General features: G+C 31.9%; 1 protein-coding gene across 1 annotated transcript; it reads left to right on the top strand.

The window, feature by feature from the left end:
• Positions 1-5,210: 5,210 nt before the first annotated feature.
• On the top strand, positions 5,211-8,836 carry LOC115725359 (bHLH transcription factor RHL1). Its single transcript, XM_030654846.2, has 7 exons — positions 5,211-6,175; positions 6,248-6,340; positions 6,420-6,563; positions 6,769-6,834; positions 7,306-7,371; positions 7,503-7,571; positions 7,917-8,836. The coding sequence occupies exons 1-7, from the start codon at positions 5,561-5,563 to the stop codon at positions 8,301-8,303; spliced, it is 1,440 nt and encodes a 479-aa protein (XP_030510706.1). The 5' UTR covers positions 5,211-5,560; the 3' UTR covers positions 8,304-8,836.
• Positions 8,837-18,921: the final 10,085 nt, after the last annotated feature.

The following is an 18,921-nucleotide window of genomic DNA, read 5'->3' as shown; positions in this document are numbered from 1 at the left end:
AAAAAATGGAGACTAATACCTGTTTATTAATAACTGAAAAAACAGTAATTAATCATTTTTTTGACTATTTCTAATTTGGACCTTCATCAAATTAGAAATTATCTTTATGGTATCCACTTATTAAAATCATGACAATTATGCCCTTAAGTCATAAACTTTATTCTAAAATAGACCACATAGATTTGACTTATTTATTTGATGACCCAACACACATTTTATCTATACACATTTTAATAGAATTTATACATTAAATATAATCATGAAATAAATCATGTGAACCATGCAATATAAAATAATTTTTGATCTTTTATTAATTAGTAAATCTAATTATATTAAAATGAGTTTTATTTAGGACAGACAACCCAACAAAAGAATCCTTAGATTTGTTAGATGAAATGAGAGATGAATCTCAAGTGAGACATGTTGTGTACCACCAAAGGATGATGAGGCACTTCAACAAAAGGGTAAAAGAAAGGCTCTTTAAAGTTGGAGACTTAGTATTATGAAGAGTATTCACAATTACGCGAGATTCAACAGTGATCGCGTTCAATCTAAATTGGGAAGGTCCATATGCAATAGAAGTTGTTATAGCACTAGGGGTTTATAAATTAGCATGGTTGAATGGTTCGCTGATAAAAAATATTTAGAACAACGAACATTTGAGACCCTACTACCAATGAGTAGCTCGTGTGTAGCTGTTGAATTCTTCAAAATGATGTAAATTTAAGATATATATTAATAAAATTTTAGTATTTTTATTTGTTTCAAGTAATCATAAAGAACACTTTAAAATTACTTGGAGAGCATATATCTACCAAACTTATGACAATTGAAATTCTAATTTATTTATTTTTGTAAAAGATACAATATTCAGTTAAAGCTAGTCCGGAATAGCAAAAAATCGAACATTGAAATCTTATTATAAGCAAGAATGACAATAGCATTTGTTGTAAAAACGAAATTATAAAAATCTTGCAAACATCATCAAGCTAATGCGACCAAGTAAATAACGGCTCGCATGACATGCTTAGTAAATATTATAAACGAAACTCTACACTGAAGTTTTGATAAGTAATATATAAGTTAAAAGTGTGAATAAGACGATTAACCACTTGCACAAAATTGAGCAAAATGTTTAAAAATAATCAAGTAATTAGTTGTTTAAAATATTTAAGTTCACTTTTTACTTGATGAAATAACGAGTAAGGAATCCCGAGATAGAATTCAAACAAAACATTATGTAACCATTAAATTAAGTCTACTTATGTGCGATGGACCATAATTAATTTGTGAAAATCCAAACTTGGATAAAATTTTATCAACAGATTGAGAGAAAGTATATATTAAAGCAGCATATGTTGTAAATGTAAAGAGCTAAGTTGGCCATCCAACGAAACAAAATATATCACATAAATAAGAATACCATAAAAGGCAAGATGTTGTCTCAGCCAAAAAGCCATTGTTCAACAAAATTAAAAATTAAACTAGGTCTACATAGTGGGAGACCTAGAGGGGACTCTGCCTTCTTCTCCCTCGGCTATTTCAGCTCCCTCCTCATCTTTAGTGCCTCCTTGATCTTCCTGTTTAATTTGTTTAAAGTGAGCTAGCATCTTCTCGGTATTAGCACCAAGGAAAATGAGGTCCATATTCCTATTGACAACCCAAGCTATGTAAAGTGAACGATTAGCCATTTTATTTACCCTCTAGCGAGCATCAATTTCAAGGGATCCCTTCACTTCCTATAATTCATTTTTGTCTTGCTCAGAGTTATCAAGAAGGTTCTTATTTAAAGTCTTGACCTCAACCTTTAAGTCTTTCTTGGAGTTTCTTAATGTTTCTCCTTTTTTAAGGCAAGATACCTCTTTGTCAACATCATTCCTTTGAGTGGCCAATTGTTGGAATATGTTTTACGAGGATCTAAATTTACTAACAAGTATGTTTCATTAACATCCTAATATGAATTCTAAAACAATGAAATAAACACATATAAAGTTTAGGAAACCTTACATTGGGTGCAGCGGAATATAATGACTCCTTCCGTTCAGATCTCTAGCCCTTGATTCCTTTCTGTAGCAGAGCATTATCAAGATCTGAACCTGGATCTCTTTCTCTCCTTCCTTGATGCTGATTCTCCTTCTTCTTGATTGGATTCTTCACAATCTTCCACACTATGATTGAGATACCACTTGATGTGTGTGGACACTCACTCATTCACTCAAGGTTCGAAAATATTGAAGAAGAAAAGAGAAGAGAATGGTTTCGGCTATAGAGAAAGAAGGCTTAAAATTTTAATGAAGGAATGTGATGTTACATCAATCTCTTACTCTTAAGCCGTCACTATCTATTTATAGGTAACCACCTAGGTTTAGGTTAGAATTATTTGGCATTAAAATAATGAAAAAAATAAATGATAAAAGCCTACACTAGTGGCCGGTCTGGGCTTTGGATATTGGGCCCCACTTATGCAATTTTGCTGTTTTATCATTTCTGCATCTCATTTTCTCAAAAACGCCAATTTTTAAATTCAACCATTTATGCCAATTCCAATTATTTAATAACTAAAAATTAATTATTAAATAATATTGTCATTTAATATATTTACTAATTAGACATATAAAGTCTCTTAATTAACAAATAAAACCTAGAATCTCTTTTCTTACAATTTTGCCCTTGCTTAGTGAAAATTCATAAACTAGACATTGTCTAATTTAGAATTATAATTGATTAATCAAAATTAATTAACTGAGTCTTACAAGCAGTATGGTCTCAACTAGTATGGGGACCATGGGCCTATATAACCGAGCTTCCAATAAGCCGAACCGAATTCACCAAGTAAATTCCCTAACTTATTAATTCCTTATTGAATCCACTCTTTGAACTTGGAATTGCACTCTCAGTTATATAGAACGCTCTATATGTTCCACGATATAAATACGTTATTAATTATCCATTGTTATAATACTAATTTGATCAATGATCCTCTAATAGATGATCTACATAATATAGGGATTAAATTATCGTTACACCCTTCAATGTATTTTATCCTTAAAACACTTAGCTCCGTATAAATGATATTTCAATGAAGTGAAATGAGTACTCAATCATTTATCTCTGTTTAGCCAAGCTCGAAGGATATCATCGTTTCACTTCTAAATACCTATAGAAGTTATAGATTCCATATCTATGTTAGCGCTCCCACTCAATTATACTATCATGTTCCCAAAATGTATGTATCACCCTGACCCAAAAGTAGGCTTAACTAACAAATCAAAGAACATGTATAATACCCTTGAGATCGAACCTAACCATATCCGGATTAAGATCATTTGATCTAGGATCAACATGTGATATTGAATTGAATAGATATTACGGTAAATTTACATATCTAATCAAAGTTCAATATCGTCCCTTCCGATGTATACTCCATACATCCGATACTGGTAAACTTTGCCAATGCCCTGGAAAGGACATAACACTTATCCAAGGTGTAAGAATACCTATCGCTGATTGCCATGCCACTCTAAATCCAGTGAACTGACAAATCAGGGAATTAAACTTTCGAACATATAATCAAGATTATATTCCACTGTACTGACAACACTATAATCATTAACAAAAATATATGTTCTGGACTTAAATAGAATTTATACATTATATATATAATCATAAAATAAATCATGTGAACCATGCAACATTAAATGTTATTTCTGATCTTTATTAACTAGTAAATCTGATTATATTGAAATGGGTTTTATTTAGGGCACAAAACCCAACATATTCTCCAACTATACAATGTATTACAAATTGCTCTACTATGCTCTCTACTAAGTCTACTACTTTTAATAAATTTACAATGTTGAAAACCATTTTGTATCTATTGTATTGACATTTTTAGGCCAAACACATGTGATTCTTCTCTTCACTTCTTCTTTGGTTAATCGAACCATTTGGACCTCTTTTTGCTTAGCTGAATTCCATAGGATGTCATTTCGAGTTGAACTGGTTTAAGACAATACTTTCTTCCTCAGGAAAAACACTGATGGAAAAATGCATGTTAAGTATAGACTACTCATAGATCACGTCGGTCCAGATTACAAACCTTCCAAAGTAATTACCAGACTCCTCATAAGTTACTTTGATCCAAATTATAAACCATCTAAGATGATTACCAGAAGTAGGCTTTATATAAGTCTTGTCTCTCCTCGTCAATGATATCTACACCAGAAATATTCTTGATTGACTTAACAAGTTAAGCACCTTTAGTTTAACTCCTAAATCTTCTGAGGCGTTCATTATATACTACTTTAGTTGTTTCACGAAACCAAATCAGCATTTGCCATTTTGGGCTTAGGCAAAACATACAATTTCTTCTTCTCGTCAATTGGGTGTATCATGCGAGATAATTTTCCCTAATTGTGCCTTCATCACTCTGTTATTTAGGATGAGAAAATATTCCTCTTTTATTTGAGGTGATTTTGAGTATTTTAATCAATCGATGGCTACTTTAACCGTAGCGATATTTTGTTTAAATAGTATTCTCTGGGATATATATATTAAATCCAGATTCTTCAATGATCGAGCCTAACTGTTACCTCATTAATTGTGAAATTTAATACAAATGTCACACAACTAAACTTGTATATTTATTGATCAAAGTATGGATATAATATATCCAATCACATCTAAGATAAATAAAAAATAATAAAAAATAAATGTTGAAAAGTTAAATTAGGACCCACTTTATTAGTGAGCAATCCTTAGACTACTTTCATTGAAACTGCTCTAATAGAGCTTTTGAATAGAAAAGTAATATTTGAGTTTGGAAGATTTTAATCTTAAAGAAGTCAATTTATAAAATTAAATGTAACAAATGAATAATTCAAGTAGTATTGCCGCAAATAATAAATCCTAAACTATTATGTTAATCATAATATTTAGCACCACACATTCTAATGTTTGATGTAAATATTTATTTTTTCTTTTAGTAAAAAGGAATTTAATATATTTCTTTTTTGCTGAATTTAATACATTATTAACAATTCTCACTGATTTGATATGAACAATACATCATTCCTTTACATCATAAGATATGTTGATGTAAATAATTCAAATCAACATAACACAAATGGTATAATAATAACAATAAATAATAATAGTCCCCACCATAGTATCATATGACTAGGATCATTATATAATAGCTCAAACCCCACACATCAAGACTTGGCTTTGGCTAGAGTAGTTCTTCTTCTATTACCTAAACAAACAAACAAACAAACTTCTCATCACTCATTCATCTTCTTCTTACTTTTCCTATTAATTAATATCTCTTCTCTTTCATAAAACGACATATATATCCCTCCCTCCTTTTTAAAGACCTATTTAATCAATCGAAAAAACACACACACACAAACAAAACAAACACATCCCACAATTTGTACTATTTTTCTCAACCTTTTCCAACTCCATTTTCTCAGCTCCCAAACATATCTAAAGTAACCTTTTATCCCCCCTTTTAAAGACTACTACTGCTCTATTCAAAATTCAGTAACTAATCTTTTCGATGCAGCCTTGTAGCAGAGAAATGCAAGGACTTAATTCTCTCTTAAACTCATCATCTTCCCAAATCTCACTACAAGAACTTCAAGGAGGAGGACAACAGGGTTCTCAGATTCATGGCTCCGGTCACTTCGAATCCGGGTCGACCCACGACGACTTTCTCGAGCAAATGCTTTCTACTTTGGGCCAACCATCTTGTTCATGGGCCGACCTCGGCCCAAACAACTCCGGCAAATCCCCATGGGATCATACTTCTACAACTCTTCCCATCAACGGCTCCTCCTCCAACAAGCCATGTAGAGATTTAACTGCCGAAACGGAACCGTCTGGACACGAGAATGTCGCCTTTCCTAACTACGAAGAATCCGTTAACTTAACCTCAAAGTTTCGTAACCACCAGATCAGCACCGGAACCGGCGCTTCCAAATCGGCCGTAGCAGCCGCCACGGCTATGATGCTCCAGCAGCAGCTGATGATGTCTAGGGGTCTTCCCGGTTCAGCTGGTTCCGGTGCCGGAGAATCCGGTCTTATTCCGATGCCTTTGTCTCTCGGTAACGGTGACTTTGACCGATCTCAAAACGACGTCGTTGACGGTTCCTCGTTTAAATCTCCGAATCCAGTAAGTAAAAGTAACTTTTTTTGGCGATGGCAATAACTGTAAATAATTACAACTCTATGGTTCATTTCGCAGGGTGGAGATGGTTCAGTTCAAGCTCTATTCAATGGGTTCACTGGATCTTTACCCGGGTCCGGTCAAGCTCCGAATCAGTTTCACCATCCTCAGGTTAATTTCACTCAAAAACTTACTATTGTCGTTTTACATCTAAACGACAATTATTAAATCATTCTTTTAATTTTTACAGTCTCAGAACTTTGGAGCACAAGGGGGAACCATGAGCCAGACTCCAGCGCCAAGTGGTTCGTCTGGGGCAGCCGCGGCCCAACCTAGACCAAGAGTCAGGGCTCGAAGAGGTCAAGCCACCGACCCACATAGTATCGCCGAAAGAGTACGTCTTAGAAAAATGACCCATCTTATTCTTTTTTATTTTTCGGTGGGGAAAGTGGGTGTAATGAGAATATTCGTGTTTGTTTAACTTAAATTTTAATTCTGCCAAACAGAAACATTATCATTATAATTCGCTGTTGGTTGATTCTGATAATCCGTTCGTGGGGTTACTTTGTTTGTTTTTTTTTTTGGGTCGTTTGTTGCAGTTACGGAGAGAAAGAATTGCAGAGAGAATGAAAGCTCTACAAGAGCTAGTTCCCAACGCCAACAAGGTACTCGAAAATTTCTTTAATTTAATTAAATTATATAATTTTCTTATAAAAAAAATAACCATAATAATGAAAGTTCACTCAGTTTCTGAACTGAGATCTCCCTCTCTCAGTAAAACAGTTGTCAGGATAATAATTCCCATAACAAAACAGGGTCAATTTGGTCATTTCGAATTTAACCTTCACCGGGTTAAACCATCGGAATAATGACGACCGAATGGCGTCATCACTGACACGTGTTGTGATACGAGTGGATAATATGTTTTGTCTTTTATTTTTTTGGTGCTTAAGCCAAAGGTGTGAATTTTTATAATTTTGACCCTCAAAAAAATTTATTTTTGTTAATCGTACTAACATAGTCCTATTTAGCAAAAAAAAAAAAAAGGATAAACTTGTTTTTATTGAAATAATTCTGTTGTAGTGAAATTTGATGTGGATTTTTGTTTCCCTATCTATGTTTGGTATTAATGGCAGACAGATAAGGCTTCAATGTTGGATGAGATCATCGATTATGTAAAATTCCTCCAACTCCAAGTCAAGGTAAAAATTCAATATTAATTTATTGTTAGCTTTAAAATATATTTACAAAATTAATTAAAAGATATGATTCTTTATTATCTTATATTAATACGATTTTAATTAATTAATTTTGTTGGGTTTGGCTTGGACAGGTTCTGAGTATGAGTAGGTTGGGCGGTGCAGCTGCTGTAGCTCCTCTTGTAGCTGATATGTCCTCTGAGGTATTATCACTAAACCAAATTTTAATTAAGAATATTAATCCAAAAATTATCAATTTTTTTCATTATAAACAAAATATTTCTTTTTTTTTTTATAACAACTCATTTCACCTACTCAACTGAACAAATCAAGAACTTTCAATCGTAAGAAAACGACAAAATATCAAAAGTAGCACGCGCGCCTCACCTTTTGCAGATTCCACTTTAATTATTTTTATGTTTTTTTTTTCAATTAATTAATTTATTTTGATTTTGTTTTTTTCTCATTGGCTTTTTCATGCTATTCTTTCTCCTTTCTTGAGAAGAAAAAAGAAAATTATATCTAATTTTTACTTTATTTTTTATTAGGGAGGTGGTGACTGTATCCAGGCCAACGGTAACGGCGGCGGCTTAGGTAGAAACGCAACTAACGGCAACCAAACGGCGTCGTCTTCAAACGATACCATGACGGTGACGGAGCACCAAGTGGCGAAACTCATGGAGGAAGATATGGGGTCAGCTATGCAATATCTCCAAGGCAAAGGACTCTGTCTCATGCCGATTTCGTTAGCTACGGCTATATCTACTGCCACGTGTCACACTAGGAACCCCATGATGAACAATCCCCAGATGCCATCGAACGGTGAGGGACCTTCCTCACCCAGCATGTCCGTGTTGACCGTCCAGTCAGCCACGATGGGTAACGGCGTGACTGACGGTTCCGGTAAAGATGCCGCTTCTGTCTCCAAGCCGTGATAACGATCGTTGACTGACTTTTTATATTGTTAAAAAGGAAAAGAAAAAAAAAGGAAAAGAAAAAAAAGTGTCGTTTGGAGTTTTAAAAAGGCCGACTAAAGTCTACGGAAATAAGGCTTCGTTGCTCATTGGGGCTTTAAACGGCGCCGTATTTGCATAGACTTTGGTTAAAGTTAACCCCTCTATGTCTCAACTCAACTAAAAGTGCCAATACCAACTAAATTAATCCTTATAAATCGTTTTCTACCTTTTTTTTTTCTTTGTTTAAATCAAATATTTTGCAATTTGGGTATCTGTAATGTTTCTAATTTCAAAGAATTTTTAATTTTGTGATCCTAGTATTATTCTTGAGATTCTACAATAAAGAAAATCATTACAGTATTATTAAGGCTCAAAACTCTATAAAGTTCTATTTTATATATTTATATGAGAAAAGGAATGGCAGCTTTCCTTTTGGGGATTTTCTATAATCTCTCATTAAAGTGTGTAGCGCTGAGTTTGTTTTCTTTATGGCAAAAAATGACTTATTCTCACTTGGATTTATTGCAAGTGTCTTTCAAATTAAAGATTCTTCGATTAGGTTATAAGTCAACGACATGTCGCATTCATTTCCTTCTTTTATGAAACATGGAAAAATAATAGGGTTCAACTTGGTTTTGAATTATACATGATGTCAATTTTTTTTTGTTTTTTATTTTTTTTAGAAGGTTCATTTTATTGGAGTTGTAATTTCCATATGTTTAGTTTTACAAAATGAAAGGTTATACTATTTGTTGTGTGGTGTAGTAGTAGGAGTCTTTTCGTGTTTGAGTCAAGATTTTGAATTTCATTATAACCTCTCTTAGAAAGTATTATATTTGACATTTTAGGAGATTAGCTTGCTGATTATGTCATTTTTAATGTGATGAGAATTTTCTAATTTTATTTTCGATCACTCAATCAAAGGATCATAAGATATAAGTTTCCTGTAACTAACATATTGTCTCTAAAACAATTTAAAAATGAAAAAAATGAGAAAGGGTGATTTCCTTATAATTTGGTTATAATAATAGCTTGCTTGACATTATGAGATAGACATTTATTTGTGTTCCTTTATTTGTTTTCTCATGCCGGTATAAACCAGGTAGAAAAAAGCAATATAGGCTTAAGACAAAGCTTACCAAGTCCACAAAAAATGATTACTTTTGACTTAGAACATACATGTTTAATATTTATATATATAGTGAGTCAATAAACTTGCTCACTACAATAATAATATTTATCAATATATATCTATAAACACGTTAACTCATTATCATTATTTAGTTTAATAACTATTACATAAATTGGATTTTCAACTCTTTAATATATAAATTATATAATAAGGTATTTTTAGTGTTTTAAGTACCTGTTCTCTTGTTCTTGTCATCTATAGATGAATTCACAACAAACCCAATTTCTTTGTCGCTCTATTCGTTGACGAAATCACTTACTAAGTTAAGAACTCATAAGACTACTTACTACTTTGACGTGGGAAGTTAACTATCTTTTGTTATATGGAGAGATCTTAATTATATATATTAATATTCTTCTTATATTAAACTTAATTAAACACTAGTTTGAGTGACCACACCTACCCTACAAATTAAAAAAAAAAAAAAAAAAAAAGAAAAACAATATACTTAACTACTTTCACCTAATTATTATTTGGGAGTACTGTGATATTTTCTCTCTTTTTTTTCTTTTTCCAAAGGAGGGTTGGTGTTTTATTTTGGCTAATTAGCAATTTTTTCTCCCGAACTTTGACATATACCAAATCATGCCTCCTGAACTTTTTTGACCGTTAAAAATTACGCCTTACAAAATGGAAAGCCTTGGTTGGATGGTCTTGAAAAAGCCTTTGAAAGCTCAACACTCGAGTGACATCATTCAGCTCATAGAGATTTCGACAAAAAGATGAGAGCTTCTATTTCCTTTCTTTTTTGTTTTTGAAAGCGTCGGTGTGATGATGTCAGGAAAGGGCCACGTCACCTAGAAGTCTGTCTACTTGATTTGATGAGTTAGGAATGAAAACCTTAAGGATTTTTATCTAATTTCATTCAATTTTAATGTTTCAGGTACTAAATCATGCTCCCAAGACTTTGATATCTACCAAATCATGCCCCTCAAACTTTTATATGTATTAAATCATGTCCCCTGAACTTTCATCCATGTTAGAATTTTTTTACTAAAATTAAATAAAAATCCTTAAATTTAACAATCTTAATAGTTCAGGAGAAATTTTTAACGGCCAAAAAAGTTTAGGGGGCATGATTTAGTACATGTCAAAGTTCGGGAGGAAAAATTACTAATTAGCCTTTTATTTTTTAGATATTAGATTAGATTAATAATTAATATTTTTTTATGGCAAGCTATAATCATGAGGGACGGGTGGAGAATTTGATTTGAGGGCTACGATGTGAAATAAAAGCTTTATGAACCCAAATTTATGATTGTTAAAAAATATGAAAATTATTTTAAAAAATAGGATGTGATTTAAATTGTTTGAAAATTTTGAGGGTGGCCAATCCCCTCTTTCACACCATTCCTGGCTATCAAGTTTAGTTTTGATGCATAATATTAAAACATAAAAGTTATGTATAAAAATTTAATATATACAAGAATTATGTGTTCTGGTTAAAAAGTATTAATAATCGAAATAAATATTATGTTATTATTCTGAATAATTTGTGTGTGTAATATATAGAAGTGTTTAAAGCAACTAAAGAGTATATTTATTCAGTACTAATAGTTTTCAGTATATATATATAGTACTAATTTTCCGTGAGAAAAAAAAATGATAATTAAGTTATTGAATAATTTTAATTTTAATTCTAAATAATAGCATGGAATTCAATTTTTTATTACTTTTTTATTTTTTATGTTTTTCAAAAATTTTTAATCTTTTGTTTTTATCAAAATTGCTGTTTTTTTTTAATAGAAAATGTCAAAATTGTTAAACACGGACTAATCCACAACACAACTGTTTCCCGCGTGAGTCCTCCTTCGTTTGACTAATTTTTGGCGCGTGATTACTGTCATGATGATGTCATTCTTACGTCTCATGCAGTCCAATTTACAAATAGAAATTTGTTAACTATTTTTTTTTTTTTTTCTAGTGTTCTCCTCTTTTATTTGTTCCGATATGGTGTCTATTTAAATTGTTGGCTCATTATTTTAACAAAAAAAAAAATTGTTTAACATCCTCTTTGTAAGAATTTAAGACTAATTAATTTTTGTTTTGCTGATGTTCTTATTATTTTCTACAAAAGGAATGAGGATTATGTGAAAATGTGTTTGAAGCTTTTCAAAAGTTCTGTAATAAAAAAAAAATCTTATATTTATTTTGGTGGAATCCATGAAGAGTGCAAGAGAAAGATCATAGATATTGTTCAAATGAAAGAGGGATCACTCCCTCACTAGTAGAAAATTGGGCTTTCTGAAAGGTTTGTAAGGGATTTTAACGTCAGCACTACTAGAAATATAGTCTATATACTTGATTTTTAACGATACAGAATATAAAAATCGAAGAAAAGTAGGACGGGAAAGAACGAGAAAATTTGCAGACCTAGATCTTCGATTATTTGGAAATAAACGAAGACATGATAGCTCATAGAGACCTTTATCTTTAGTTATTTTAAAATAACCGAAGACATAGGTTATTTTAAAATAACTGAAGACATAGGTCTCCACAACCCTAGCCCCATATCAATTACACGTGGAGGCATATGTCTTCAGTTATTAAGAAATAACCGAAGATATAGGTCTATAAACCCTAATTTCAAATTTGAAACTCTCATTTTCTGTTTCTTCTCTATTTTTCCTCTCAACAAAAAATGTCGTCACCATCTCTCTTAAAGCCCCATTTTCTCCATACACCATTATTTTTTCTCATTTTTCTTTTAAATCCTCTAGTTTTCTTAACAAAAACACATATACACATATACACTATACAAAATTAATTTATTTAGGATATGAGGTTAAATCTAAGAGTTAAGGTTGACAGTTTTTTAAGATTTCTGAAGAACGACGGTTGGCTAATGGTAGAGATTTTGAGGCTTTCGATGTTGTCTTCTAACTTGCATTGAGATATACATTGCTATAATGTATGCCTTTTAGCCTATATTGTATTTTTTTAGTGTGTATGATTTAGGATTTGGATATCGTGATGGCGGTTAGAAAATCTACGGTTGTTGTTGGAAAGTCAATGGCAGTGCTTGGAAATATAATAGTGTTAACGGTGGTGGTTGAAAATAATATTGTTTAAGGATTTTTATTTTAGGGTTTCGTGGGTTTGGGGCTCGACGGCGGCGGTGGTGTGTACAGTGGCTTCGATTTAGGTAAAAAAATCATTTTTTTTTATAAAAGAAAGTACCTATCTCTTTAGTTATTATGAAATAACTGAAGACATATGTAACGTTCCCGCTTCAAGCTTCTATTGGGCCCTTACACCCACAGAATGATGACTCTTATACACGAGTACGTCCTTTGGCTGCTTCAGGAATGATGACTGACCCTACAAACCAACACGAGAGTTTCCAGCATACTTTGTCCTCACTCACACACTTCCTGAGAAAACTTCCCAAGGTCACCCATCCTGAAATCACCCCAGGTCAAGCACGCTTAATCGTGGAGTTCTTTCGTGATGGGCTACCAAAATATAAGATGCACTTTGTTGATATAGGTAGTACCAATCAATCCATTTAAGCCATCTTCAACTATGTAGTCCCATACCTACACAGTCTCAGAATCATCACACATGACCTTTCCCAGGCGATGTGGGATTGTACAGCTCCCGGTCTTTCTCCTTCAGATCACGGGACTCTGACTGTCACAACATAGGTAGCTTATGTCTTTGATTTTTTTGAAATAACCGACGACATAGGTCCCATACGTATTTAGTATTTTTTGGAACCTACATCTTTGCCTCAAATGTCTTCGGTAGCGAGAATTTTTTTAATTGAAGATAAACCAGCTTAAAAACTGAAGAGAAAACTTATTTTTCTAATAGTGCAGTTTTTGCAAAATTTGCTACTGACAATGTTCCAAGCGACGCTGTAGGGGGGCCCATTAACCGACGATATAAGGAAATCCTATGTCGTTAACCAATGACATAGGAGTGGAGAAATGGGGTTAGACGCATATATGGCGTCAGTTATTAGCAAATAACTAACACCATAGGGGGTCTCCTAACAATTAGATTTTCAAATATTTTTGTTTATTTTTAGCATATTTTTGTTTATTTAATTTTATTAATGTATTTAAATTAAATATTAATTTCATATAATTAAAAAGTAAATTAACCATATAACTAAATGTATATATATACATAATTCTAAATAAATTTATTAGACAAATATATTAAAATTAGTCCAAGTGTTTATAAGTTATTATCTAACTAAACATAGAAAAATAAAGAAAAAAAAATTATAAGTTATTTAATTAAACATAGAGAAATAGGGGAAAAAATTCTTATACAATTTAGCATCACTGCAAGTCTTCGTGAATCACCGCAAGTAATTGTTATATCTACTGACATTGTAACGATAACAACTCAATTTTTGCATCGTATGTCTTCTTATCCCCGAATTGTAAAAAGAAGTAAATATTTTTATTAGTATATATTGTGACAAAAATAGTACGTTTTATATTTATCAACTCGCAAGCGCACGAATTTTTATTATAGTGTAGAGATTGTGAAGAACAAGGTCGAACCCATGAGAATTGCGTGAGATCGAAGAAAATACTTATTTAATCTAAGCTATTAAAATTCTAACCTAGTTCCGAAAATGATGAGATTTTTGGTAATAACAAAATAAAATAAACTATTTTAACAGTAAAAATGATAGTAACAGATATTTTCAATGATATTTGGGGATATTATTAAGGGTTCAGAATCCGGTTAATTGTATATACAAATATTATGTTTATATTGATTCTTATAATTTAATTAGTAATTAAACTTATTATTTTCTAAAAAAAAATCTTTGCATTAAAATTATAACCTCTATGCCTTAAATGTGAAACAATTTAATATAAATACAAAAAATTAAAGAATAATATTTTTAATAAAATGTAGCCGCTTCCATGGGCCAATTGAAGGCGGAAAAGTGGACCATTTTTGTGAATCGAGATCTTGTATACCTCACCAATGCCCTTCGTTATCAGGCTATCACAGTGAGCATCCAGATACATTTTACTAGTCCTTCTTTGCTAATAGTTTGGCCAATTTATGCTAACTCAACTCTTTCAATTTTTTTAGGATGCACTACTTATTGAACATTGCGCTGAGTCTACAGCTGAGATGGCTTTCAAGATTGAGAACCTTAGAGCCGAAGACTATTCTTCTGAGAGCATAAAGGTTGCATCCTTAGTGGACATACAAAAGGCCAGAACAGAGCTAGAGTAAGAAAAGAAGAATCTTTAGGACTTCGAGAAGGCCAAATTCGAGCTGGTGCTGTTTAAAACATATACAACCAATATTGTGATCGAAAACTAAAATATGTAGGCACAATTTCAAATGGTTGTAGACTAACATGTCAAAGAACAGCTTGAGAGAAGCATTCAATCAGTTGTTGCACCCGTAGGGAGGAGATGAATGATGCCTACTCTAAGCTGGCCAAAAAGAATCAGGACCTCATAGACAATTATGGACATGCAGTTAGTTGAATCATAGCCTTGGAGAAGAGTAAAAATGTGATATAACAGAAGCTGAAGGTGGCAAAGAGTAAGCTAAAGCATGTCGGGGATCGACTGATGGATCTTAACAAGGAGCTCGAGAACAAGCATGGCCAAGTCCATACCCTGGAACAAGACCTTCACCTAATGACCGACTCTTGAGACACCTCCATGAAGGTGAAAGATGGATTGAAGCAAGATCTGGAAGAGACCAAAACTAAGTTGGCGGAAGCCAAGGAAGAGTAAGTAAAGGCTGATGAAAGAAGGCTCGAAGACTTGAGAGGTGCCTTTTTTACTGCTCTCTACACTGTCTGGCAGAGAGATAAGGATATTTCTTTGAAAGCGTTTAGTGACGAGGAGGAAGACAGGCGCACCTAACTTCTTTCCCCAGAACAAGCAAAGCTTAAAGCCAAGGCTAAGGAGGCAGAAGAGTATTCTTTTGAGTTGGAAACTGACCCTTTGGCTGAAGAGCCATCTCTTGACCCCCTACTGAGGGACCAAAAGCAATACTCTCGATAGAGGTACCAACTTTTGAGCTTCTGGTCCAAGAACCATCCACTGATATTCCAACCCAAGAACCAATTTAAGCTTTTGTCAACACCGATACAAGTGCCCTGCTTTAATCCAACTGATACGTTTATCTTTCTTCTTTCCCTTTTGTTATTTTAACATTGGGGGACTTAAGGTTCCCTTTTTGATGTTGTAGAGACAATGGTTTATACCCTAACCGTAGGGCCTTATGCTGTAATTAATTTCTTTTGCTCTCTTTATTTCTTTTGATTACTTTCACATAATTGCTCTTGGTTTAAATTCCTTAAGTGTTGTGACTTTAGATGAATTTCTTACTAAGTGAATTTATTTCTGGACACCTTGAGGCTCCAGTTCTGACGGCTTAAGCCTTAGGATTTCAATTCGGTGCTTAGTCTTATGTTTAAAGTAGCGTAAATTAAAGATAGAGAAATAAGGGTTTTCACGTAATTGGGATATTAATGAGCCTTATTCTACGAGTCAATATTATTGAGCTGGAAAAGCTTTGAAGTATTTTTACACAACAGTGTTCTTGCCAAAGTTTAAGAACCCTAATCTTTAGCCCATGATTTTAGAAATAATTTTCTAACCCTTTGCATGAAGGGATAATGTTCTAGTTATAGGCTTGAGTCAGGTATGGGTCTTTAAAGGTGTCAACTAGGCCCACTGGTGGGGTAAAATATAATTCATAATAGCTTTGGGTTGGTTAGGTAAGACCCAATTTATGAGATAGCGGTCAACCGTACATGTGGGGCCGTTTGGTCATGACAGGTGTTGTGTGTTGCTATGTTGGTACAATGAGTGTCAGAGAATACGGTGTTGGACAAAAAGGTGATTTCCTTTTGATGGTGCACTTACTCTTTTGGTCTAACATAGGGGACAAGGTCCCTGATTTGGTTGGGTCCTATGTCAAAGGGATGACACATAGGATGCTTTCTGAATGTCTCTGGGTGCCTCTTTATTCGCCCTTTTTTCGATTACCCTGTGAGGGTATCTGAATATGTCCTGATGGACCTTTGATCTTCTGGGCAAGACATCCTTTCCCGGACCAAAGTGGTCTGGCTTTATCATGCCTGTAAGTTGAGCTTGCATCTGGATCCGAAACCATAGCTTGGTTCTGTTGTGGGATGATTCATTAACTTAATTGGGCCAGGAATGAACATGTCTTGGCTAACTTTGGGCACTAGAAGTAATCGTGTCATTAATGTAAAAACATGTATAACAATTAGAAATTTTCGTATATTACTTAAATTTAAAAAAATAGTTCTCAAAAGTACTTTTGGATTAACTTCTCCTAAAAAAAACTTTCGAATTAAAAAAAAAACATTTTATTTTTTTTAACCAAATACCTTTTTAGAATGATTTTTAAGAGAATTTTGCACTTCACACTTTACTTTTATCTAATTGTCAAAAATAACTTGATTAAGTATAAATAATATTTTTTTATTTGGGTATGTTTCAATACCCTTATCTATACCTTTTTTTCTCTCTCTCTTTTCTCTCTTTCTTTTTTTTTATTTATCTCTCTTCTCTCAAACTTTAAAATTAATTTTTGATCACATCATTACTTAGATGAGCCTAGAAATATATCATTGTGATCCACTTCAATGTGAACATTTTAAGATGTAGATTTTTTTTTTTGCTATTTCCAAAAAATAAACCATTTAATTACTAATATAATGATTAATTAGTGTTTTATAATTTTTTTTAAATCTTAACTAACATTTATTTTAGAATTTTCATAATTAAATTATATTATATTATGCGATAACTAATTAATTTTCAAAATAACAAAAAGGTATATAAAAAAATGGTATATAAAAATGGTTGCTTGTTATATTACTTGGCAACTCATTAGTTTCGAAAATAATTTTTAAAGCTTCCTAAATATATTTTAAATTATAATCTACTATAATATAACTTAAAAATAACTAATAAATTAAGTAGATATATACAAATAAATTTTAAAAGTAACCAAAATATATCTCAAATTATATGATGTAAAAATGTAGTTTTTTATGTGAAGATAACTATTTAGTTTCTTCTCAACACACTTAGTAGCCAAAATGTTAATTTTAAAAATACAAGAAAATTAAAAAAAAATGGTATGTCAATAATAATAGTAAGTAATAATAGTAACGTTAATATTATTATAAATAAGATGCAAAAAAAAATATATATTATTATAAACTTCCATTTTTTTCAATCTTAAAAGCTAAACAAAAACTTATAGAAGCTAAACTTAACTAAACTTAATCTCATATAAAATAAATATAATTAGTTAAAAGAAATTATCACGTTATTGTATGTAATTAAGGATGTATTTGATAACACTTTTTAATAAATTTTCTTTTATTTTAGTTAGAAAAGTACAGTTTTGTCCTAAGTGGCTTGCGATAAGATTTCTGCAGCTCATGGTTTGACAAAACATGCTCTTCGGTTAGACGATGAGTTATCCTGGTTTGAGGAGGTCCCACCGCCGATTGTGATTTGCTGCATTGTAAATCATGTTTGACTTTGTTCACCACTTCAAAAAATAAATTAGAGAAGCAAAAATATTTTCCAAAAACATATTTTATAAAATTATTTTTACTTTTCACTTTTTAATTGAGAATAAAAATTTTAAAAATTTTGAAAAAAAAAAATCACTTTCAAAATTTTTTAAACAATTTTTTTTAATTAATATTTTTGACTCCGATCCCAACCTAAACCTTGAGACTCGAATTGACTCCATCCCTAGTCCCGAACTCGGACCACGGCCCCAACCCCAGAACCAGACTTAGACCAGATCGACTTAAATAAAATAAAAATAAAAGTTATAAAATGCATTTTTATTTTTTGTTTTTAAAATTAAAAAATAAAAATAGTTATAGAATACATTTTTATTTTTAAAAACACAAATTTATTTTTATTTTTATAATTAAAATATTAAAAAAATAAAAGTATTACCAAGCCTCACCCTTGTATTATTACACACAAATCACAATAATTTGTAATATTGATTATTGAATGTATCTTGTGTGGTGCTTAAGGTAGGTACAATTTTAACACTTGTTTCAAAAACGTGGTGGAAGGTCTATCTAAATGTACTCATCTTAACAAAATGATTAAACAGCTGGAAGGTTTGATATCTAAATTCTCAACTCAAAAACATACATTATATTACATATAATAATATATATATTGTTGATTATCATCATTAGCTATAAGTATTAATTACTAATTAGTAGTCATTTAAGTTTAAACTATTTTCTATACAAATATTATTGAGGGAGATAAAGAAATATCTAGCTAGGTTGGCAAAATGAATTTGATTTGATATATAAATACTATATTTAATATATTTTTTAGAGAATGAAATTTGAAGTATAATAATGATCAGATCTCATGAAAA

This window comes from Cannabis sativa, chromosome 6, assembly GCF_029168945.1.
Source record: "Cannabis sativa cultivar Pink pepper isolate KNU-18-1 chromosome 6, ASM2916894v1, whole genome shotgun sequence".
Classification (NCBI taxonomy): Eukaryota; Viridiplantae; Streptophyta; class Magnoliopsida; order Rosales; family Cannabaceae; genus Cannabis; species Cannabis sativa.
Note: the sequence above shows the minus strand (reverse complement) of the source record. Positions and strands in the feature narration are given on the sequence as shown.